This window comes from Pristiophorus japonicus, unplaced genomic scaffold (genome assembly GCF_044704955.1).
Source record: "Pristiophorus japonicus isolate sPriJap1 unplaced genomic scaffold, sPriJap1.hap1 HAP1_SCAFFOLD_2014, whole genome shotgun sequence".
Taxonomy (NCBI): domain Eukaryota; kingdom Metazoa; phylum Chordata; class Chondrichthyes; family Pristiophoridae; genus Pristiophorus; species Pristiophorus japonicus.
Genome location: NW_027251710.1, coordinates 1 through 25,715, shown reverse-complemented (window position 1 = coordinate 25,715; position 25,715 = coordinate 1). Strand labels below are relative to the sequence as shown.

The window sequence follows — 25,715 nt, the reverse complement described above, 5'->3', positions numbered from 1 at the left end:
GTTAGGGGCAGGGGAGGGGGGGCAGGCGGTGATGTGGAAGGCCCGGTTTGAGCCTCTTCAGAGGCTGGTCTGGGGATTGGAGTGGGAGTGGTAGTTGATTCTGTCAATGGGCGCGGGGCCTGGGCGTGTTCCCTTAGTGCAGCAGCTAACTCAGACATTCCCTCTCTCATGTGCCCTGAGTGTCTTAACCACCTCCAACATTCCCTCCCTCATGTTCACCAACAGTGTTTCAACGACCTGCAACATTCCTTCCCACATGTTCACTGACAGCGCATCAGCTACCTGTGACATTCCCTCCCTCATGTGCACCGACATTGTATCAGCTGCCTGAGACATTCCCTCCCTCATGCTCCCAGACAGTGTTCCCATTTCTCTTGTTACTTCTCCCGACACCTCATCACCCACCCCACTGATGGTGTCCAGGAGTGGTTATAAGGTCAATGCTCTCTGCACTCATTGCCATCACCTGAACCACATCTGTTAGATCCTGCACATCAGGAGAGCACTGTCGAGCTCCCCTTCCCGATGTCATCCTGGGTGTGGCTCACTGCATCCCACTGGGACCCGCAGCCTCGGACAGTGGGGCCCTGGATGTGCCTCGCTGCACCCCACAGCCTCAGATGGTGGGGCCCTGGGTGTGCCTCGCTGCACCCCACTGGGACCCGCAGCCTCGGATAGTGGGGCCCTGGGTGTGCCTCGCTGCATCCCACTGAGACCCGCAGTCTCGGATGATGGGGCCCTGGGTGTGCCTCGCTGCATCCCACTGGGACCCGCAGCCACGGATGGTGGGGCACTGGGTGTTCCTCGCTGCACTACACTGGAATCCCCAGCCTCTGACTGTGGGAAACCATGGAATGTCCCACCAACACTCGTACCACTCAGGAAAGGGGCTGGCATCTCAATGGGCGGCACCTGCACCTCCTCCAGAGTGACGACAACAGTGGGGGTTTCATCCATCACTTCCCCGTCCTGGTCTGGAAGGTGGGATTGGAAGATGTTCTCCTCTTCAGGCTCGTCCGTGTCTGAATCTTCTTCTGCATCGTCTTCAGCCTCGTTAGGATTGGTCGCAAATTCTGCAAAATGTAACAGAACAGACAAATGGTTAGCAGCAGAGGAGGGGGCAGGGTGGCATGAGTAGGCTCACACAGCGCAGGCAGCAGGCTGATTTGAAGTACCACGATGAATGATAGCACATTGCATCAACCGAAGTGTAGCTGACGGAGACATCCCCATGAACCGAAGCATGGTTAACATTTAAGACAGACAAACTGTGGAATTTGAAGGACTTACCCTCTCCCCCGAATGTGGGCCCAGGTTGTGCAGTGGTGGTTGCTTTTTTCCAGGCAGGACCCATCAAAGTAGCGACCCTCTCTTCCAAGGGTGTCAGTGAGTGCAGATTTGCTAGGCCGCCTCCTGTTCGAGTTCTTTCCCTTTTGTTGTGTGCCTCGGCAAAGATGAAAATATAACTTTTTTTTTAAGAAAGGGTGTCTTTCTGCTGGGTCGGACATATACAGATGGTCACATTTACAATTGCAATTCCACTGAATAAATGAAAATATTACCTACACTAACTACTTGACCAAGATCCTGCCACTTCTTTTTGCACCGGCCTCCAGACCTCGGGGTGGTCACAATTGCACAGTAATCTTCTGCAAGTTGGTTCCAGCATTTCTTTTGGTGAAACTTGTGAGACCTTTGCTGGTGTCCTGCTCCTGCCATCTGGCCTCAATTGCAGTAACTAGTGCCTCCACTTCGTCCTGTAAGAAATTCTTGGTCCTTGAGCCACGTTGCATCTTGTATTGCAGCTCCGATTTTTCCAATGAGAATTAAAGTTCTCACACACAAGTGGCTCTTTAAAAATGGCCGAATGCAGACCAGGAGCTGTACTGGGCATGCGCGCCCATAGGAATCACATCAAAAACATCCTTTTTTTTCGCGCATGCGCAAAAGGGGGGGTATAGTTTTTTCGGCACAGACATTAGGCTCCACCCCCCGAAGCTAAAGGACAGGCTACACGGTGCCAATTTCAAAAAATAAAACGGGGAAACTTGCTAGATAGTTTTTTGGAGAAGTCGTGGCGCAACTCTTATAGTACGCTAAAAAACTGCATTGGGGAAAATTGAGCCCTAGACGTTAGCCTCCTGTGAAAGAGTTGAGCAAATAAAATGAAGCACTGTTGGATTAAGTTGCTGCACTGACACTACTGGGTTGATCTTGCTTCTATCCCCTCTTTTGGTGGTTAGTGAGTTTGACTGCAGAACAGGCACTCCTTGATTCAATTATAAAGCACTTGTTGCTTCTCAATTAGGTAATTGGCACCTTCTTATTATAGTATTAAGCATTCTGAAAAAAATCATTAAGAAATCGAAAGCTCTTAATACAAAAGTAAAGTCTTGACCACTTTAATCTTTGTAGTCAAGAGGCCAAATTCCCTCACTGAGTGCAGTCGAACTCAATGCATCCGACAGAATTAGGAAAAGTTATTGAATCAGTTCCATACTGCATGACAGATTCAGTGAACTAGGAATTAAGGTTTGCATAAAACTGCTTTTATGTGGAGGCAGCAACCATTACAGTTGAGTAACAAAACGTACTTCATTTTAACAGCCGGGTGCACAGACATCAAGGTTATATGATGCTGGCTGTGCTGTGTTATTGTGGGCTATTATATATATTATAATAATTTATAATTACAGTTATTATATATATTATTTAATTTTGTTATAATTAATCTTGATTATACTGATTCTACTATTGTAGAATCCCTATTGTAATATTTACTATGTAAATTGAATTTTGTTTCTTCTTCCCTGTGTCTATTTGAGTGCGTATTTTGGCTTTAGACCCGAGCCATTGACTTCTATTTCCACTTTCTCTCTCTATCCCTCCCTGACCACTCTCTCCTGTCTTCACGCCGTCTCTCATCTCTCCTCTCTCGGATACTCTGTCCTCCCAAATCCCTACCCCAACCATTCATTGCCCTTCGATCTTCCCACTCTCCCGTCACCGTCTCAGGCTCGACTCCTTTTAGACAAGCCTGCAGCTTCCCTCTGTGCCACTGTTGGCCTCCGAAGGGCCTACCATGGCACTCGTCGCTGTCTCCTCACAAGCAGCAACCCCAACTGTCCCACCCTATTCTCTCACCGACCGTGCTGCCCAGCTTACCCGCGGTGGGTTACCCTTGCCAATCTCCTCCTCGTCCAACTCATCACACCCCCCCGCCCCCCCCACCCAGCCCCAGTGGATCAGCTGTCACGGTTTCTCTCCAGATCTCCTTGCTGAGTGTCCGTTCACTCGTGAACAAGGCCCTTTCCATCCATGACCTTATTGTGGATGATTGTATCGACATCATGGCTCTGACGGAAACTTGGTGGCAGGGTGATGACACCTTACCCTTTAAATGAAGCCTCCCTGCCTGGCTATACCTTCCACCATTTGCCCCGCTCAGACTGCCATGGTGGTGGTGTAGCTCTCATCAGCAAATCACACCTCAGTCTGTCCCCCTACTCCTCCGACATTTTCTCCTCTTGAACATCTCACCTCTCATTCAAAATTCTCCTTCTCTACCGCCCACCCAAGTAGGATAAAAATGTTATCACGGATATACCTTCACTGCTTTCCTCCCTCAGCCTATGCACCCAGCGACTTCTCAGCCTTGGTGATTTCAACCTCCATCTCAATTCATCATGTTCTCTCTCCTCTGAGTTCACTACCCTCCTGTCCTCCCTTAATCTCTTCTTTCATGTAAATTCCTCAACCTATATTCACGGCCACCCCCTCGACCTTACAATCTCTCGTGGCCTTGCTATTCCAACCGTATCAAGGTAAGGCCATCTCTGACCATTTCCTTGTGTCGCTCTCGACCCACATCCCCCTTCCCCAATCCAAATCTACATCCTTCTGCATCCTCCACTGGAAAAAACTCTCTCCAAACTGTCTTACAATTGCACTTATCAACTCAAAACTGTCCAGCCTTTGGCCCTCCTTTTACAATGACATTTCTGCAGCTACCGATCTGCTCCACCACACCCTCACCACCACCTTTGAAGCCCTAGTCCCTGTTAAAACCATTACTCTCTCCCATGCTGGCTGTTCCCCCTGGTACAGCCCTCATCTTCGCTCCCTCAAGTCCAAAGGGCGCAGACTTGAACGGATGTGGCAGACAACTGGTTTAGCCATTCACCGCCAGATCTGGCTCGAACACACACAACATTATCAGTTCCTACTCTTGTCTACAAAAACTGCTCACTATTCCAGGATCATTCTGCAATGCAAAGATAACCCCTTAACTACTAATCCTATTCTTAAACCCCTCTCCCGTGTCTCCACCACACTCACCTCCAACAACAAGTGTGAGGAGCTCATGGACTTCTTTGTCTCAAAGATTGAGACCATCCGTTCAGATGCCTCTGCGAGTTCTCTTCTTTCCACTAGCCCACCGGGCCAAACTTCATCTGAGGCTCCCACCTGCCCTAGCCCTAAACTCACATCTTTCTCCAGTTTCTCTTCGATCTCCACTCTTGATCTCTCCAAGCTCATCTTATCCATGAGACCCATTTCCTACTCCCTTGACCCTATTCCCACCAAACTGCTGACCACCCAACTTCCTTTTTTGGCTCCCATGTTAACCGACATTGTTAACGGTTCTTTCTCCTCAGGTACTGTTCCCCTCTCCTTCAAATCTGCTGTCATCACCCCTCTCCTCAAATAACCAACCCTTGACCCCACTGTGCTTGCTAGCTACTAGCCCATCTCCAACCTCCCTTTCCTCTCCAAGGTGAGCATGTTGTCGCCTCCCATCTTTCTGAGGTCATTCAAGTCCTAACCTGCAAGGCCCTACCTGAAGCTAGACACTGTCATCCCTATTACAACTGTTGACATCACTAGTCACTTCATTTTGACTTTCACTATCCACTTTATATTATAAACACGAGATCCCTTTTAGGGTATTTACAGCTATAAACACTTAAATAAACTCAGTGGTCACATAACAAAACCACCCACGCCCCTCAAATGAATTACTCTTGTAGAGTTTATTAAAACTCTAGTAGTATCTATTATATTGGCAAACTCAGGCTGACTGCAATTAATGTAAATACATGTGGAGAAGAGGCATCGCCCCATTTCTAAAAGAAAACCAAAACTTAAACCATCCAGATACGGATAATCCTAATTTACACAATGTTTGAGGTTCATTTTTGGGTCAATTATTTATAATATTTTCCCATTATGGTTTCCACATTACAATTTTGACCCAAAAAGTTATCAAAAGTATCCCTTAAAAGAAACTGCTTTATCAGATTACTCTCCCTCCAAAAAATGGCTTACTGGATAAATACAGCACTTAGTGTGGTACTGAGCAATACAGACCAGGAGGAGCATAGGTGCAATCTCTGCTCTGCGTTAGATTAGCTGATCGTGCCAAAGTCAAACAGCGCACAGAAACGGACTGCCTAGGTTCACCCATAAACATGCACTTGGGAAGGCTGCTGAGGACCACAGAACCGTATCCCAGGATGGCTCAGTGCCTTCAGAAGAGGGCCGAGAGCAGAACATAGGACGGAGGGTGTGTGTGTGTGTGCGCGCGTATTATATATACACACACACACACATACATACTCAAAATAATTCAATTAGTATTCAAAACATAAGTAGATGGAATTTACAGATATGGTGTCAATTTAAAAGAATTAAATAACACACATTTGCCAAGTATGACATCCATCAATCACTGAAGAGTACTATCAAAAAGAAATAATCTGAGCAAAGAAAACTTCTTATCTTGTTGTTTTAGCTAATCTAATTCTAGTTACTAGCCCAAGGGTACAAGGAGTCAGCTCCACTCAGTAAAAGCTTTCGGTTTGTAATCTAGTTCCTAGTGCAATCACTGACTGTACAGGAACCCAGCAGATAAACTAATAAACGCAACCTGAGAAGGGCGAGAACAGGCAGCAAGAAAACTGGAAGGAACCCGGGGGACCTTGAGAGAGAGGTGAGCAAGCATCAGCAGGGTTGTAGACCACAATCTTAGTGGCTAGTCTCGGAGATCGAAGGGCAGAGGAAAAGGAGAGTGCTGGGATTTTACTGTTCTTTGCGGAGATAAACGAATGCTCTAGTTCAGAGAGGAAAGAGATGAAAACACATTAAGGAACACAGGATGGAGAGGTGTACAGAAGCTTACTCCAGTGCAAAGCTACACACTCAATTGATCTATCAGAAACAGTGTGGTTCTAACGAGTCTTTGGGCTTTATAGCCATTGCTGACAATTTTGAAAGAGTGAGTATCCTCATCAAAACCACTTTAAGAAAAAGTTATGAGGAACTTTAATATGCCCTCTTATTTTGATTTAGTCTTTTTGACTTCTTTTAGGAAGTTATGTGCATCATAGTCAGGGGAACTGATTGGGAGCAGTTACTGAGACAAATGATGCAAAGGACTAAGATTAACATGCAGTACAATATTTAACCAATAGCATTTCAGCTTGTGTGTGTGTTAACAGCCAAGCTTAGTAACTAGCAAGTGCCCACAAGGTTAGATTTTCTTAAAGTCGGTTCCAATGGAAAGACTTCCTCCTTAAATTACAAATGCAACAACATACTTTACACAAAGCTGACATTTTTTTTTGCACATTAGCAAATTCCTCCTCATGGTTGGAGTTAGTTTGTAATATGGTTTCCGGAAGAACATTATAAAAGGTACTTCAAATGGATCTGTGTCAGCAAGACTTAAAACAATGCAAATTATGTTATAGACCACATTACATCAAAAAGCTACTGTACAAAAAAATATTTAGTACTGAAGCTAGAGATTACAGCACCTCTACCCACACACAAAAACACTCATCATATGCAAGTTGGCTGCCCTCTTAAAAAAAATATATTGCATTTTGTAATATAATCTGTTCCCCAGTAAAACAAATATGAAAGCATATTTTAGTGCAGTTACTGTATAACCTTCCATTAAGACATCGCTATTGCCCCAAGAAATTTGTGTCTTACCTCAAGCTGTTCAGAGAAAGCAAGAGAACGGGGGGGGGGAAGGAAAATGAGGAGGGAAGAGAGACAAACACAAAGAGCAAGAAGCTACACCTCCCCTCCCAACCTGCACAGAATATCAAAAGACTAGACACCAAGAGCTGGACTTCAGCAGCTCGTTAGCAAAGGCTCAGCTAGTAGGAACGCTCACGGTAACTTGACTGGCCTTTAGAAATGTGCCACACCAAGCCCCCATATAGTATAGCTCCAGTCACAATGCCTTATTTCACAAACTGGTCGGTCAACAGTCGAATAAATTTTCATTGATAACTCTCCATTATTTAGTCCTCTTTCTAAAATAAATTAGTAGTCGTACTGCGATTTAATGCTTTAAAACAAAAGTCAATCTGATTTGGGGTAATCATCCCCAAAATGTCAATCATACATTCAGAATTATTTTATTTTCTAAATTAAGGGTGCTTTGCTCCCTTTGATGTAAAACAAATCAGTGCACATTTCAACACTAAGATGGTCAAAGTCCTTCACTCCAGCAGCACAGTGATGGAGATAAAAGATGACGAGTCACATGTGTGACGTTGTGCTGCCAGTGAAATGGTCACAAAATTATGGTTCACAATGGCAGGACTGTGCAATACAGGCTTGAGATATATTTTCCTTCATCAACTATCATAATATTTGACTTCAGTATATCTAAGACTGCACTTATTTGGCCATAGGCCACAAGGGCAAAAGAACCCAATATATTTTTGCAGTTACTGATACACAAGGGTACAGTTCAATGGGCACTGGCAACCTCCTGGCACCTACTCCTGTGAGTCTAAATGGCGAGTGTTGGTGGGCCAGCTGACCCCGAGCACCATCATTTGAGCCCAACTCTGTCTTTACTTGGCCTTTACTTGCACGTGCTTTCCAGCAGGGGTCACTAGATATCAGCCTGGATTTTCAGGGGCCTATGGCCACGTACACACAGCGTATGCGGTCATTAAGTGCCCCACAAGTTCCGGGTTTACCCAGGCGACGTCAAGTTTCAGCCCGATAGATCTTACCCATCCGCAGGAAATGGACATTCACTGGTGCAGGATTGGGGTACTTGCCCAACTACTGCCCATAAAACCCTTACACATGATAAAAGCAGGCATAAGGCCTTCTTTTACCAGCGTAAGGATTTAAATAAATATTAAAATATATTTTTTTAATGATTTAACCACACAAAAACCTTTAAAATTAGTTTGTTAATTTTAGCCACTTGAAAAATGTTTAATTTATTTTTCAAAAATTAAATTTTTGTTTCAAATGTTCAATTAAATTGTATTTTAATTAATTTTAACCATATGAAGATCTATTTTTATTTCAGTATTGTGAAAGTGTTTTTTTTTATATAAAGAGGATTCCTGTTATGCTTATGCAGATTCCATACGTAAATGGAATCCCCATAAGCATAATGGAAATCCCCATTTGTGATTGGTTGGCCTGGCTCACGTTTTCCCAGTGACGCTTGCGCGCGCTCCTGGGCTATGTGGGCCTTTACGCAGGCATACGCCTGCAGGCCCCGGAGCGCGAGTCTTCGAAGGTACAGAGATATCAGGTAGGTGCGGAGTTCACTTGTCGTTCGGAGGTATTCGCCCGCGGGAAGCCTTCGACCCCGATTTTCAGCCCAATAATTAAAAGCCTTTTTGGCCTTAGTCAAAATCACGGCGATTTTAAAATATGGTCTCCTACTGGAAACTAGCAATTAAAACGGTATAAAGCAAACATGAGCCTCTGGTGGAGGAAACCTGCACAAACATTATGACAAAATAGCAAGAGTGACCTTCAAGGAGACAATTAACAAAGTAATATTTTAAAGAAAGCGTACATCTTTGGCAGGACTAGCCATGGTTAAAATATTTAATCTGCAAAAAAAAACACACTGTCCTGGCTAAAACAACAACTCAGAGCATGACCCGCACGGGCGGGAGGGGGTCGCTCCGGCCGCCTGCCTCTCTTCCTCGGTCAAGTCCGCGCTCAGGTGTCCTGGAGAGGGAGCATGCGGTGTCTGCCAGTACCTTCTGCGACCGTAGGGCACCGCAGGGTGTTTTTTGCATAATTAACAGGTACAACGAGCCACTAATTTAATTTAAGTCTTTACTAGTTTGATTAGAGTCGCTTAGATTATTTTTAGTGATCCTCCCTTAAAGCGACACTGCTCCTTTGTCCTGTGCCGTTGTTACCAATCTAATTAGAAAAAGCCAAAAACAAATTGCCATCTATTTATAGGAAGGAGCGCTGGGTTTGGGGGTGGGGGGAAAGTGGGAGAAAGTTTTAAAGCTAAAGATCACACAAGCTAGTCATTCTTGGCAGACATTTTTGATTGAACTTTGTAACCATTGCTTATAACTTGCTGGGCCTCTTCAAAGGACATTAAGAGTCAACCACTGTATGGGCAGGCCGGAATGGGGTGGCAGTAGGCGACAGTCCATGCCAGCCCATTAATTGCTAGATTTATATTGAACTCAAGTTCACTTCTTGCTCTGGTGGGATTTGAACTCGTGCTAGCCCAGTACCGTAACCACTAGGCTACTGTAGCTCCATTAATTCTGTGGGACACTAACCAGGTTGGAATTCAATGTTGTTCCCTCTCCTTTTCTCCAGCAATGTAAGTAAATGTTATTCAAACCGAGGGTTTTCTAACTTCCACAGTGAATGAAAGACCCCGATTGAAGTGGAACTACTGATAGAAATATTGGGCCTGCAGCCTTTTCCCTCTTCCCTGTGAGGAAATAGCTGCCCTCCATGTGGCTACTGCCCATAGTGACATGACTGAAATCAGGAGCTCTCTTTGTGGGAAATCGCAGACTCAGGTCCATGGCCCATCACTCCATTCTCCAGTATTCCTGAGAATGCCCATTGAGCATGAGGCTGGTTGGGATTATGGCCTGTTGTTGAATTGTCAAGCCATAAGGATGGAGCAGCATGGTTTTAGAAGTAGGTTTGTGAGGCACAGCATTTTGGCTCTTAACTCAATTTATTGGAATCCGTTGAGTTACATAAAATGGCTGCCAAAGGCAGTGCAGTGGGTACTACATGGATTTGAGAGCCACTCATCCAACATGGTCCTGCATATGGAGACTTACTAAGAATATTTGTGCCATGGCATTAATGGAAGATCGAATTAAAATTGGCTTGGGAAAAAGAAAGTGATGGTTGTGTCGTGGGCAGGACTGAAAGGTTTGAGGACAACATAACATGCCTCAAGCAAGACGTGAGATTAGAAGGAATTACCTCCCCACAGGATAATGGATCTGTGCAAAAGAATCCCAGCTAAAATCATCAATGCTGCACCAATTAACTCCACTACAAGGTGGATCAACACCCTACATTGTAATGGGAGCGAGGATTAGGGTCCACACAGACAGATTATGTGCAGAACATGGAGGCTCAGACCATGGGAAAGTCATACCAAGAAACAATGTACGGGTTATATTTTGAGGTTTCTTTAACCCTGGATATTTTAAGCTTCCATGTTTCACATGACTCCTGTATGTGAGCCCTGGCTCCCTTTGTCCCAGAGCTAGTGTTTTCACTTGCCCAGTTATCTAGGTAAATGTGTAGCATGCCCAAGGAATGGACAGAGAACACTCTTCAGTTTAAGCTACTGATATCCTGTGATCTCGCATGATTTCCCTTGTCTTATGAAAGGCAGTAGACTGTGCCAAACAGATTTATTAAACAGTGGAGTAGCAGCACTTGGGAACCAGGAGGTACGTACGTATTGGTTCGCTTTCACTATCTTCGGAATGCGGAATCCGTGGGCAATTAAGAAAAGCAAACAAAAACTAAAAGAGACACATAGTTCTCAATCTCAGCTCAGTACCTTTTCTCTCAATGTCAGCAGCAGCTGCAGCTGTCACTACTGTGGGTACCTAGCATGGTGGTTATGTTACTAGACTAGTAACCCAGAGGCCTGGACTAATAGTCCAGGGAACGTGAGTTCAAATCCCACCATTAAGGTTTAGAGGGGAGTTGAGGAGAATTTGTTTTTAAGCCCAGAGGGTGGTGGTGGGGGTCTGGAACTCACTGCCTGAAAGGGTGGTAGAGGCAGAAATGCTCATCACATTTTAAAAAGTACTTGGATATACACCTGAAGTGCTGTAACCTACAGGGCTACGGACCAAGAGCTGGAAAGTGGGATTAGACTGGATAGCTCTTTGCCGGCCGGCACAGACACGATGGGCCGAATGTCTATGATTCTATATAAAAAGGAAGAGGGTAGATAAAGTAAATGTTGGTTCCTTAGAGGATGAGACTGGGGAATTAATAATAGGGAATAGAGAAATGGCAGAGACTTTGAACAAATATTTTGTAATGGTCTTCACGGTAGATGACACAAAAGCACACCAATAGTGGATAATCAAGGGGCTATTGGGAGAATGGAACTTAAAACAATCACCACTAAAGAAAAAGTACTCGGTAAAATAATGGGACTAAAGGTGGACAAGTCAGCTGGACCTGATGGCATGCATGCTAGGGTCTTAAAAGAAGTTGCTGCAGAGATAGTAGTTGCATTGGTTGCAATCTACCAAAATTCCCTGGAGTCTGCAGAGGTCCCAGCGCATTGGAAAACTGCAAATGTAACGCCCCTATTTAAAAAAGGAGGGACACAGAAAAGCAGGAAACTATAGACCAGTTAGCCTAACATGTGTCATTGGCAAAATGCTGGCGTCTATTATTAAGGAAGAAGTAGCAGGACATTTAGAAAATCATAATGCAGTTAAGCAGAGTCAGCATGAAAGGGAAATCATGTTTGACAAATTTGCTGGAGTTCTTTGAGGATGTAACGAGCAGAGTGGATAAGGGGGAACCAGTGGATGTGGTGAATTTGGATTTTCAGAAGGCATTCGATAAGGTGACACATAAAAGATTACTGCACACGATAAGAGCTCAGGGATTGGGAGTAATATATTAGCATGGATAGAGGATTGGCTAACAAACAGAAAACAAAGTCGGGATAAATGAGTCTTTTTCCAGTTGGCAAACGGTAACTCGTGGGGTGCCACAGGGATCGGTACTGGGGCCTCAACTATTTACAATCTATATTAATGACTTGGATGAAGGGACCGACTATAATGTAACCAAGTTCGCTGATGATACAAAGATGGGTGGGAAAGCAAGTTCTGAGGAGGACATACTGCAAAAGGATATAGACAGGCTAAGTGAGTGGGCAAACATTTGGCAGATGGAGTATAATGTGGGAAAGCATGAGGTTATCCACTTTGGCAGGAAAAATAAAAAAGCAAATTATTATTTAAATAGAGAGAGATTACAAAATGCTGCAGTAAGAGACCTGGAGGTGGGGAGTCCTTGTGCATGAAACACAAAAAGTTAGTATGCAGGTACAGCAAATAATCAGAAAGGCAAATGGAATGTTGGCTTTTATTGCAAGGGGGATAGAGTATAAAAGCAGAGAAGTCCTGCTACAACTGTACAGGGTATTGGTGAGACCACACCTACAGTGCTGTGCACAGTTCTGGTCTCCTTATTTAAGAAGGGATATACTTGCATTGGAGGCAGTTCAGAGAAGGTTCAAGAGGTTGATTCCTGGGATGAAGGGTTTGATATATGAAGAAAGGTTGAGCAGGTTGGACCTACACTCATTGGAGTTTAGAAGAATGAGAGGTGATCATATTGAAACATATGATACTGAGGGGGCTCTAGAACAAGAGGGCATAGTTTAAGAATAAAGGGATCGCCCTTTTCGAATTGAGAAGAGAAATTTCTTCTCTCAGAGGGTCGTAAATCTGTGGAATTCTCTGCCCCAGAGAGCTGTGGAGGCTGGGTCATTAAATATATTTAAGGTTGAAATGGACAGATTTTTGAGCGATAAGGGAATGAAAGGTTATGGGGAGCGGGCAGGGAAGTGGAGCTGAGCCTAAGATCAGATCAGCTATAATCTTATTAAATGGCGGAGCAGACTTGAGGGGCCAAATGGCCTACTCCTGCTCCTATTTCTTATGTTCTTATGTTCCTTCTCTAGGTCTGTCTGGGTCACATACTGTACCCTGGCCAACAGGATGAGCAGAGTGGAAACCTGGCACCTGGCCACTGCAAAAGCCTCCCCGGACAGACAAGATCAACTAACCATTCAATTCTCTCGCTCAGTGGGGAAGCGCTAGATATCTACTTGGCTGAGATCAGAAACTCAACGTGTAGAGAATTACAGTTGTGAACCTACTTATTGTCCTTCTATGGCAAATGCCTTGGTGGTCGAGTGCACTGGATAACTCCAACTGCCCATCGTTTATAATGGTTTTAATTAAGGAGCAATTTTGCAACTTCACTATTTTCAATTTAGGACAATGCAGTAAAGATGTTCCTCCCTGCTATAGCTGGATACCACCTTTAACAAATGTTGCATGGACAGATGCAGGGAAATATAGAACAGGCTCTCGGAGAAGATCAGATCCTGAGTCAGTGCTATTCAAGCATGCCATCTGGATGGAGGATCTAACCCTGAAAGAAATTTCCTCAGGCAAAAGGCAAAGGAATATATTTATAAATAGCTTTATTCTGGATTTAAAACACGAGGCAGATCCTGACACTGGTTTAAAACCCATCACTATAAATTGTGACATTGCCACACAACAGTGACAATGTAACAAATGTGACTGCAGAGGTGCTCCTATCCTTTGTGCTACCAGTCACCAAGTGTTAACTTGCTGTTACAAATAGCAACAGTAGAATAACCCATAATCAAATCGGAAGGTTCACTGCACTGTAATTGTATTGCTAAATGCCATTGTAAGCCAAGTGATGCGAAGACTGAAATAAGAATTGTTTTTAAATGCAGGATGTAGCTAATTAGCTGAAATTTAAAAGGCACTTTACCAAATGGTTCTGCATTCTGGCAAGTCAACTGCTTTGCTTTTAAGGCATCAAATTCATTGAAATCCAGTTCTTGGTGGAAGTTTCTTTGGCAATGACCTGATCAAAACAAATTGGAGGGAGAAAGGAGGCGAGTTAACTCACTCCCAAACCACCCCCTTCAAACTTCCATGCCAATTCACCATTTCCTTCTATCTGTAGGGTTTCCATTTTATGTCAATGACTCAAATATTTACAGTCCTGAATATCTCAAACCAAGTGCTGTGAAACTGGTTGGTTGTAGCAAACCAATCATTGATGTTTTGAGACTAACTTAGACCTTTCAGAAGATCCAACTACAATACTGTAAAAACCCTTTGCATCACAGTAGGAGACCATACGTGCTGGGGAGTTCTATGTTTTGTATGGGGGGGGGGCAGGGCAGGGGGAAGATGCGCTTAATTTGAAGTGACTGACAGAGAAGGCAGTGGCAGCTTAACCCTTCAGAATCTGAATTGCTTAATTTCTGGCAATTATCTCAATTTTTGTTGCCCATGTGATATAGTTCAGGACTATACAAAAAAAAGTTGAAATTTAAAAAGAAAACTTGCATTTCTTTAGATCTTAATTCATTTCTGCAAAACATCTCAAAGGGCTTCACATACCATGTATTACTGAGGTTCAGTGGCTGCTGCCATTTTACAAATAGCAGGATGCCACAATAAAATGAATATAATGTTCATATTGTTTCTGGTGGCTGAGTAAGGAACTCCATGCTCTTAAAGTAGTGCCATAGGATCTTTACCCACCTGAACTATTGGAACAGGCAGAAAGACCTTTGATTACCCCAGGCAATGCAGCACTCCACCAGTACTGCACTGGAGCATCAGTCGAGGATATATAAACATAGAAATTTACAGCGCAGGAGGCCATTTCGGCCCATCGTGTCCGCGCCGGCCGACAAAAAGCCACATGGTTCTTGGTCAGCAGCCCTAAAGGTTACATATAATTCTATGAACAATGATGGAAAGGCAAAGAGCACCCAGCCCAACCAGCCCGCCTCACACAATTGCAATACCTCTTATACTGAAACATTCTACACTCCATCCCAACCGGAGCCATGTGATCTCCTGGGAGAGGCAAAAACCAGATATAAACCCAGGCCAAATTAGAGAGAAAAAATCTGGGAAAATTCCTCTCCGATCCAACCAGGCGATCAAAACTAGTCCAGGAGATCACCCTGGCCGTATTCTATTCCCTGCAATACTTATCTGCACCATTCAACACGATTCATCCAGTCTAATCCCAATTACGAACACTAGGTCCATAACCCAGTAGGTTACTGCAGTTCAAGTGCCCATCCAACCATCTCTTAAAAGTGGTGAGGGTTTCTGCATCACCACTCTTCCAGGCAGCGGGTTCCAAATCCCGACAACCCTCTGCGTAAAGAAGGCCTCCCCCCCCTCAAATCTCCTCAACCTTCCACCAATCACCTTAAAACCATGCCCCCTCATAATAGACTCCTCCACCAATGGAAATAGACCCTTACTATCCACGACATCCAGGCCCCTCAATATTTTGTACACCTCAATGAGGTCTCCTCTCAACCTCCTCTGTTCCAATGAGAACAAACCCAGCCTATCCAATCTGTCCTCATATCTAAAGATTCTCCATTCCAGGCAGCATCCTAGTACATCTCCTCTGCACCCTCTCTAGTGCAATCATGTCCTTCCTATAATACGGCGACCAGAACTGCACGCAGTACTCCAGCTGTGGTCTAACCAAAGTATTATACAATTTAAATATAATCTCCCTGCTCTTGTATACTATGCCTCGGCCAATAAAGGCAAGCATTCCGTATGCCTTCTTAACCACCTTATCCACTTGGCCTGCTACTTTCAGGGATCTGCGGACAAGCACTCCAAGGTCCCTTTGTTCATCTGCATATTAAGTGACCTACCGCTTAATATTTATACCCTTTCCTTATTAGCCCTCCCAAAGTGCATCACCTCACACTTCTCTGAATTAAATTCCATTTGCCACTGCTCTGCCCACCTGACCAGTAGATTGTGCCACAATCACAATGTTCTGACCCAAAAGGCAAGTGTGGAACTGCACAGCTCCAAAAAGGTACACAGCCCTGATGATTCAGATGACAAAGTCGTCAATCCGGATAAGTGTGAGGTAATGCATTTGGGGAGGTCTAACAAGGCAAGGGAATACACATTAAATGACAGGACACTGAGAAATGTAGAGGAACAAAGGGATCTTGGAGTGCAGGCCCCTGAAGGTGGCAGACCAGGCATATAAGCCTGTTAAGAAGGCATATGGAATACTGCCTTTATTAGTCGAGGCATGGAATACAAGAGCAAGGAAGTTATGCTTGAACTGTATAAAACACTGGTTAGGCCGCAGCTGTAGTACTGTGTGCAGTTTTGGTCACCACATTACAGAAAATATGTGATTGCACTGGAAAGGATGCAGAGGAGATTTACAAGAATGCTGCCTGGACTGGAGAATTCTGGATATGATGAAAGATTGGAGATGCTGGGTCTTTTTTCTTTGGAATAGAGGAGGCTGAGGGGAGACCTGATTGAGGTATATAAAATTATGAGGGGCCTGGATAGAGTGGATAGGAAGGACAGGTTTCCTTTGGCAGAGGGGTCAACAACCAGGGGGCATAGATTTAAAGTAATTGGTAGAAGATTTAGAGGAGATACGAGGGGAAATTTCTTCACCCAGAGGGTATTGGGGGTCTGGAACTCACTGTCTGAAAGGGTGGTAGAGGCAGAAACACTCACCATATTTATAATACTTGGATGTGCACTTAAAGTGCTGTAATCTACAGGGCTACGGACCATGAGCTGGAAAGTGGGATTAGGCTAGATAGCTCTTGGTCAGCCGGTGCGGACACAATGGACTGAAATGGCCTCCTTCCATGCTGTAAATTTCTATGATTCTATGAATGAGTTCAAATTTAATCCAAATTAATATCTACCCTGCCAAAAACTCCATACCTTTACCACTCCCTCCCCAACTTTTCACTCCTGGTTGCACCAGACAGCCCACAGCCTCAGGATCCTGTTCGTCCTGGAGCCGAATTTCAAACCCCAAATCCTGGACACCAACAAGGCCACTTGTTTCCACTTCCATGGACATGGCCCACTGCTTACTCAGCCTCACTTCCACCGCTACTGAATCTCCCTCCCAAGCTACACCCTCCATAAACTCCAACTACCCCAAAATCATCACCATATCCGAACCACACACGGATTTCTGCTTGCCCACTAGTCCAATCTTCACTAACCTACATTGGCTCCTTATCTCCCAGCATAACAATTTCACCTCTGTATACCTGTGAACGCATCCACCTTTATATCCCATTCAAGCTCTTCCATCTTTTTAATCTGGTTCTCTGAAGATTGCCCCCTTCTTTTCCACCATTTGTGGCAGAGTTCTCAGCTATCTCAGCCCTACTCTCTAGAAGGCTTTCGCCAAACCCCTCCTCATCCTTTCTCTCCACCTTCCAATGCAGTCACAAAATCTGTCTATTCAACTCTGCATTTGGTCACCAGCCCCAATTCCCTCACTCAAGCTGGATGTCTATTTTTACTCTTCTATGAAGCACCTTGGGATGTTTTCCTATAAAGCTGCTATGTAAATGCAAGTTTGTTGTTGCAGTTGAGCCATAGACCCCAGAAGGTCCCAGGTTCAATGTCCAGTCTGTGTTGTGTCAGCTGATTAAGAAAGGAAGCAGTCAGAGTACTACAATTAGCTCCACCATCCTTAAGCGAAGGGGAGGGGGTTTAGAAAAAGCCATCATTCCCGCTCCTGATTGCCATTAATTCTCCCCTGCTGGAAAGTGTCTGCGTGTTAGGTAAACATCAGCTAAGGGCACAGTCAGCCTTGACTGCCAACACGCACTCCCTAGGTCTGCATACTTGAGCAAGGTATCAGAGGGTGCTTGCTGCCCACGAGCTCTGAAATGAACAATGAATTATGTCATTTGTGAATGGTGTGAGACAATAGTGGGGCCTTAGACAAGTACATTAGAACTAGGAGCAGGAGTTGGCCATTCGGCCGCTCGAGCCTGCTCCGCCATTCAAGAAGAACATGGCTGATCTGATCATGGACTCAGCTCCACTTCCCTGCCCGCTCCCTATAAACCTTTACTCCCATATCGCTCAAAAATCTGTCTATCTCCGCTTTAACTATATTCAATGACCCAGCCTCTACAGCTCTCTGGGGCAGAGAATTCCACAGATTTACAACCCTCTGAGAAGAAATTTCTCCTCATCTCAGTTTTAAATGAGTGGCCCCTTATTCTAAGACTATGTCCCCTAGTTTTAGTTTCCCCTATGAGTGGAAATATCCTCTCTGCATCCACCTCATCGAGCCTCCTCATTATCTTATGTTTCAATAAGATCATCTCTCATTCTTGTGAACTCCAATGTGTATAGGCCCAACCTACTCAACCTATCTTCATAAGTCATCCCCCTCATCTCCAGAATCAACCCAGTGAACTTTCTCTGAACAGCCTCCAATGCAAGTATATCCTTCCTTAAATACGGAGACCAAAACTGTACGCAGTACTCCAGGTGTGGCCTCACCAATACCCTGTACAGTTGTAGCAGGACTTCCCAGCTTTTATACTCTATCTCAGTAGTGAATTGTAGTGGTGACAGGCACGACTGTATTAATATCAGTGCCCCCCCCCCACGACCTGCGAGAGAACAGCTCCACAGGTTGGGCTATAAAAGAGCTGGAGCATACCACTCCAACCTCCAGCATGAGCCGCTCCAAGTTTGCGACGATTTTGAGATGGGCAATTGGGTGAGGTCATCAAAACCCCGGTCGCCGTTTTGGAAAGTGGGCAGGAACATCGGCCTGGCCCAGGTACAGAGGAGAGAAGGTCAGGACGGATGAGCAGCGAGTGCTTGCGCCGAATGTTTATGATGGAGGAGCAGCGAGAGATCGTGGCGGCGGTGCAACAGATGAGGGTACGGGACCCAGAAGAGCCGAGGGCCCAGGGGCAGCACGGGCCAGCCCACACTGCGATGTGCGCGCGCTAGGTCCGTGCAGCAGAGGTCTCCAGTCGTCTTGGTTAACCCTTGCCTTGTACCAAGACCTAGCTCTGTCAAGCCCGTGTGGTGGCTGGTGTGCAATGGTCACCACACGTTAAAAAAATCCATGCCCAGGCATCTTCCACCCCCTCAATTGGAGTTCAGGACTGGAACATCAGGTCCTTCATTGAAACATCTGTGAACGCGTGGAAGCAAGTCATCCTCGTTCGAGGGACCGCCTATGATGGGGGTACCCATGAACAGTACTCCAGCAAGAATCAACATCTTGCAGAGAGGGAAAAAAAGTTAACCCAAAATCATAATATTTAACTTCAATTTTTCTTCAGAGATCAATGGCACAAAACTGCAAGTAAAGCTGGTGTAAGCGATAGAAATGTCACATGTGCAGCTGGAGGGGGCGGAGGGGGAATGAAGTTAAGGCATTTTGGTCAGAGTTAAAAGATGATCACTCTACATCTAACTCGTGCTGTACACTGAGTACTCATTGTTCCATTCTTCAGCATTTAATCACTCACTTTTTGATAAGCGCAATAAAGTTAAATTAAAAATAATTTAAAGCCCTTACATTTCTTTTACTTTAAATTCATTTTTATTTCACACAGCTGCTTGAGCAGAAGGCAGGTGATGCAGTCACAAGCTTCGGTTTCACTTTGACCAGTGGAACCTGCAGCTGATGGTTTCGGGGCAACACAAACACCAACTCTGCCTCCCTCCCTCACTTCAGGGAGGATCCTTCCAATGACATATGGCCGAGATCAGGAACTTGCTAGGAGAACAGTCACAGGCACGTCACATGCTGTACCTTTCACCCCCAGAATTAAACCCGACAACCCTGCCCTAGTGACGGGAATGAAACTCTGCACTATCTGGGCCAGGCCTACTTACAGTACAGAATGAAGAAAAGACACTGAGCTTATCACACAAGATTTGAACTTTAAATTAACCAAAGCAAAGCAATTAGAAACCTCCTTCAGATGCCAGGTGGACTAGTCACGCTGTGCCAGTTTTAAAATCAACATTTCAATTGTGAAAATAGCCTCAATCTGTTGGGCCCGAGCTACACTTTGCATAGCGGGGGGGGAAATAGGTAATGTTTGAGAAACCCAATATTTAAAAATACTCACACAGCACCTCTGTGGAGCATACAATCTGTGGATGAATAACGGGATTTGAGAGATTAGAAGCTCGAAATACGCTTTACAGTTGCATTACTAATGACTCTGGGGCACTGCTTCCGCTAGTCAGCTGTTGGTGTCTCACCTCTGGAGTCCGCCAGGCTGGTCTGTGCCTGTGTGGACGGCGTCTCAGTTGAGGAAATCTCTGCAATTCGGTGTCCTGCGCACATGGCTTTCAGCATCTGGAAAACTGCCAATGGAGCCACGTTCATCTTCAACAGATCCACGATTATCCTGATGGGCAAGAAACAGGACTGACATCAGAGGAACCAGAAAAACACAGCACTCAACAGATGATGGGGATAGGAACAATGATTCCTTGCTTAAATGTCTAATTTGAAGGAGTATCACAAACATGAATGCTACAGTTTAAGATGAGATACTGGAAAAAATCATGAAAAATCTACAGGATAACATAACTAAATCACAACCCTTAGAGGATGAGACTGGGGAATTAATAATGGGAAAGAGGGAAATGGCAGAGCCTCTGAACAAATATTTTGTAAATGTCTTCACGGTAGAAGATACTAAAAGCATCCCAATAATAGATAATCGAGGGGCAAAAGGGAGGGAGGAAATTAAAACAATCACTAGAGAAAAAGTACTTGGCAAACTAATGGGACTAAAGGTGGACAAGTCCTCTGGACCTGATGGCCTGCATTCTAGGGTCTTAAAAGAAACGGCTCGAGAGATAGTGGATGCACTGGTTGTAATTCCCTGGATTCGGGAGAGGTCCCAGCAGATTGGAAAACTGCAAATGTAGCGCTCCTATTCAAGAAAGGAGGGAGACAGAAAGCAGGAAACTATAAACCAGTTATCCTAACATCTGTCATTGGGAAAATGCTGGAATCCATTATTAAGGAAGTTGTAGCAGGACATTGAGAAAATCATAATACAATCAAGCAGACTCAACAATGTTTTATGAAAGGGAAATCGTGTTTGACAAATTCGCCAGAGTTCTTTGAGAATGTAACGAGCAGGGTGGATCAAGGGGAACCAGTAGATGTAGTGTATTTGGATTTCCAAAAGGCATTCGATAAGGTGCCACATAAAAGGTTACTGCACAAGATAAGAGCTTTGGGGGTAATATATTAGCATGGATAGAAATTGATTAACTAACAGAAAACAGGGAGTTGGGATAAATGGGTCATTTTCAGGTTGGCAAACTGTAACTAGTGAGTTGCAACAGGGATCAGGTCTGGGGCCTCAACTATTTACGATCTATATGAATAACTTGGATGGAGGGACAAAGTGTACTGTGGCCAAATTTGCTGACAATACAAGTTGGTGGGAAAGCAAGTTGTGAGGAGGACACAGAGTCTACAACGGGATATAGAAAGGTTAAGTGAGTGGGCAAAAATTTGGCAGATGGAGTATAATGTAGGAAAATGTGAGGTTATCCACTTTGGTAGGAAGAATAGAAAAGCTGATTATTTAAATGGAGAGTCTACAGAATGCTGCAGTACAGAAGGATCTGGGTGTTCTCGTACATGAAACACAAAAAGTTAGTATGCAGGTACAGCAAGTAATTCGGAAGGCAAATGGAATGTTGGCCTTTATTGCAAGGGGGATGGAGTGTAAAAGCAGGGAAGTCTTGCTACAATTGTACAGGGTATTAGTGAGACCACACTTGGAGCACTGTGTACAGTTTTGGTCTCCTTATTTAAGGAGGGATATACTTGCATTGGAGACAGTGCAGAGAAAGTTCATTAGGTTGATTCCCGTGATGAAGGGACTGTCTTATGAGGAAAGGTTGAGTAGGTTGGGCCTATACGCATTGGAGTTTAGAAGAATGAGAGGTGATCTTATTGAAACATATAAGATTCTGAGGGGGACAGGATAGCTGCCGAGAGGATGTTTCCCCTCGTGGGGGATTCTAGAACTAGGGGGCCAGAGTTTCAAAATAAGACAGAGAGGAGGGGAAATTTCTTCTCCCAGAGGATCGTGAATCTCTGGAATTCTCTACCCTAGAGAGCTGTGGAGGCTGAGTCATTGAATAGATTCAAGGCGGAGATAAATTTTTGAACTACAGGGGAGTCAAGGGTTATGGGGAACAGGCAGGAAAGTGGAGTTGAGGCCAAGATCAGATCAGCCATGATCTTATTGAATGGTGGAGCAGGCTTGAGGGGCCAAATGGCCTACTCCTTCTCCTATTTCTTATGTTCAACAAATGATCCAGATCACCAAGCTCGTATAAAAGACAACGGCATGACAAATAGTTCAAAGGATAAGAGGAATAGATTGAAGGTTTAGGTCATTGGTCTGTCAAGCTAGGCTGAACGAACTCAACCTCGTGACATTGGGAAAACAATGAAGCAACGCAAACCAAGATCTGTGATATATTTATTTTTTAATCCTGAAGCGAAATTCATGGGAAAGATGTGGATCTTTGTGCTGATCCAGGAGAAAATTACAGAACATGACTACAACCTGAGGAAACTGTGAGGTGAATGAAATATAAGCAGCATGACACTACACTTACAAGTTAACTAGCAGAATAGCACTATCCAGCACAGCAAACAATGTGTTCAGATAAGTAGGTTGGATCCTTAACGGAGAGAATGCACTTCATATCAAGCAAACAGAAACTCCACTTGTGGATTTCTCAGTAATTTAGGTTGGAAACAGTTTCAGTGCATGTCAAACAACTATTTGGCTAAAACAAAAAATAAATGGTGAAACAGAAAATATTGAAAATACACAGGCCAGTCAGAATCAGTGAAATGAAAAGACAGATTAGATTTTCAGGTATAGGCCTTCATCAGAAATGAAATCAAAAAGAAGCAAGACTGATAGCATTTCAAAAGAAAAGGGGAGGTGGAAAATTGATACTCCAAATCCCTGCGATGAGGTTAAAGGGTTGAATGAACAAAGAATATGGAGCATGTCACAAGCATAGGGCGGGCCAATTCATTTTGAAATGGGGAAAGCCAGATGAGTCTATTTTATGCAAAATCACAGCTGTTGAAGATATTAAAGCTGCAGTGATGTAAAGAAAAAAGATCTCTGATTTATGTAGCTGCTTTCACGACCTCAGCGAATGAAGTACTTTTCAAGTGTAGTCACTGTTGTAATGTAGAAAATGTAGCAGCTAATTTGCACACAGCAAGACCCCACAAACAGCAATGAGATAAATGAATATACACAGGATGTGGGCATCTTTGGCAAAGCCAGCATTTATTGCCCATTCCCTAATTGCCCTTAAGAAGGTGGCAAAGGTATTCCCACAGTGCTGTTAGGGAGGGAGTTCAGGATTTTGACCCAGCAACGATGAAGGAACAACGATATACTTCCAAGCCACGATGGTGTGCGACTTGGAGGGGAACTTGGAGGTGGCGGTGTTCCCATGCGCCAACTGCCCATGTCCTTCTAGATGGTAGCGGTTGCGGGTTTGGGAGATGCTGTCGAAGCCTTGGCGAGTTGCTGCAGTGCATCTTGTAGATGGTATGCACTGCAGCCATGGTACGCCAGTGATGGAGGGAGTGAATGCATAAGGTGGTGGGTGGGGTACCGATCAAACAGGTTGCTTTGTCCTGGATGGTGTTGAGCTTCTTGAGTGCTGTTGGAGCTGCACTCATCCAGGAGTATTCCACCACACCCCTGATTTGGGCCTATCGATAACTGGGCCAGCCACACAAATATTGTAGCAACAAGAGCAGGTCAGTGGCTAGGTATTCTGCGGCGAGTAACTCACCTGACTCCCCAAAAACAATTCAATTCAAGCTTGTACGAAAGGTTAATCAAATTTAAAGTTAAAACAGAAAACACTGGAAATGCACAGTAGCTGATCAACTTCTGAAAAATAAACTGTTTCAGCACTATCCATTTTTAATTTCAAATTTCCAGGGTTATTTCTCACCTTTATGGTTCCTTTTGGACTTACTTGAACACTTCCTGGTCCATGACAATACCCGTGGCCTGTGTGAGCTCATACAGCTCCAGTTCTTCTGCATTGAGGATCTTCTTCTTCTTGACTGCATATTTCTGTACATTTCCGCTGACTGTGGCCAGCAGAGTCTGCTGGGCATCTAGGCCAGAAATCCCAGCCTGCTGTGGTACAGCCATGTTATCACGAACAATTACTCACACTGAAATCCAATAAGGAACAAGACATTATCTCTTGCCCCAAATGAGAAGAAACATCATGCAGTCGCCCCTTGCCCCAAAAAGCAGGGAAGCCCATTACAAGGTTAGTCAACCACACCATGCTAAATTATCAGAAATATAAACATTACATAACCTGACGCCATTTTGTTCCATTATTTATTACGAACATACGAACAATGACGGACAGGTAAAGACCATCTGGTCCATCGAGCCTGTCCCACCGCTATTACTGTTTATATTTTCAGGGAAGTTCTCCACTCATTGGGCCCAAGTTTCCACAAGAAAAAAAACAGGCGCCCCTCCGAGCTGGGCGCCCGTTTTTCGCGCCTAAAAAAATCCTCGGTATTCTCCACCGACTTACAGGTCCTCTGGCTCTCGGCGCAGCCAGCACGAGCTGTGGGGGGGGGGGGGCGGAGCCAGGTCCCGGCGCTGAAAACAGTGCCGGGACCTCTGCACATGCGCGCTACAGTCGGCACGCAAGTGCAGTAGCTCCAGGCGCCGAACTGTGTGGGAGGGGCCCGAAGCACGCAGCCCCTAGCCCTGGCTGAATGGCCTCACTGGGGCTGCGTAAATGAGGCCAGCTCCTGCTTCCCCCCCCCCCGACCAGACCCGACACTCGCTCCCCCCGCCCGCCCCGCAGACCAGACCAGACCCGACCCGGCACCCGCTTCCCCCCGCCCCGACCCCCGCTCCCCCCACCCCCGACTGACCCGAGCTCCTGTTCCCCGACCAGACCCCCCACCCCCTCTCTCTCCCCCCCTCCTCTTTCTCTCTCCCCCACCCCACCCCCTCTCTCTCTCTCTCTCTCTCTCTCTCTCTCCCCCCCCCTCTCTCTCTCTCTCTTCGCCCTCTCTCTCTCCCCCCCCCCCCTCCTCTCTCTCCCTCCCCCCCCTCCTCTCTCTCCCTCCCCCCCCTCCTCTCTCTCCCTCCCCCCTCCTCTCTCTCTCTCTCTCTCTTCCCCCCTCCTCTCTCTCCCCCCCCCCTCCTCTCTCTCCCCCCCTCCTCTCTCTCCCCCCCCTCCTCCTCTCTCTCCCCCCCTCCTCCTCTCTCTCCCCCCCTCCTCCTCTCTCCCCCCCCCTCCTCTCTCTTCCCCCCCCTCCTCCTCCTCTCTCTCTCTCCCCCCCCTCCTCCTCCTCTCTCTTCCCCCCCCTCCTCCTCCTCTCTCTCTCTCTCCCCCCCCCTCCTCCTCCTCTCTCTCTCTCTCCCCCCCCTCCTCCTCCTCTCTCTCTCTCCCCCCCCCCTCTCTCTCTCTCCCCCCCCCCCTCTCTCTCTCCCCCCCCCCTTCCTCCTCCTCCTCCTCCTCTCTCTCTCTCTCTCTCTCTCTCTCTCCCCCCCCTCCTCCTCCTCCTCCTCCTCTCTCTCCCCTCCTCCTCCTCCTCTCTCTCCCCTCCTCCTCCTCCTCCTCCTCCTCCTCCTCTCTCTCTCTCTCTCTCTCTCTCTCTCCCCTCCCCCCCCCTCCTCCTCCTCCTCCTCCTCTCTCTCCCCTCCTCCTCCTCCTCTCTCTCCCTCCTCC

The 25,715-nt window shown here is 45.6% G+C and overlaps 1 protein-coding gene across 1 annotated transcript; it reads right to left on the bottom strand.

Annotated features, from left to right (window-relative positions):
* Positions 1-875: 875 nt before the first annotated feature.
* Positions 876-24,206, bottom strand: mzt2b (mitotic spindle organizing protein 2B; the record flags this gene model as incomplete). The annotated part of the gene is made up of 4 exons (XM_070870963.1): positions 23,979-24,206; positions 20,181-20,329; positions 13,861-13,956; positions 876-1,073 (listed from the first exon to the last, which is right to left on the bottom strand). Coding segments are annotated over exons 1-4 (625 nt in total), but the record flags the coding sequence as incomplete, so codon positions are not given.
* Positions 24,207-25,715: the final 1,509 nt, after the last annotated feature.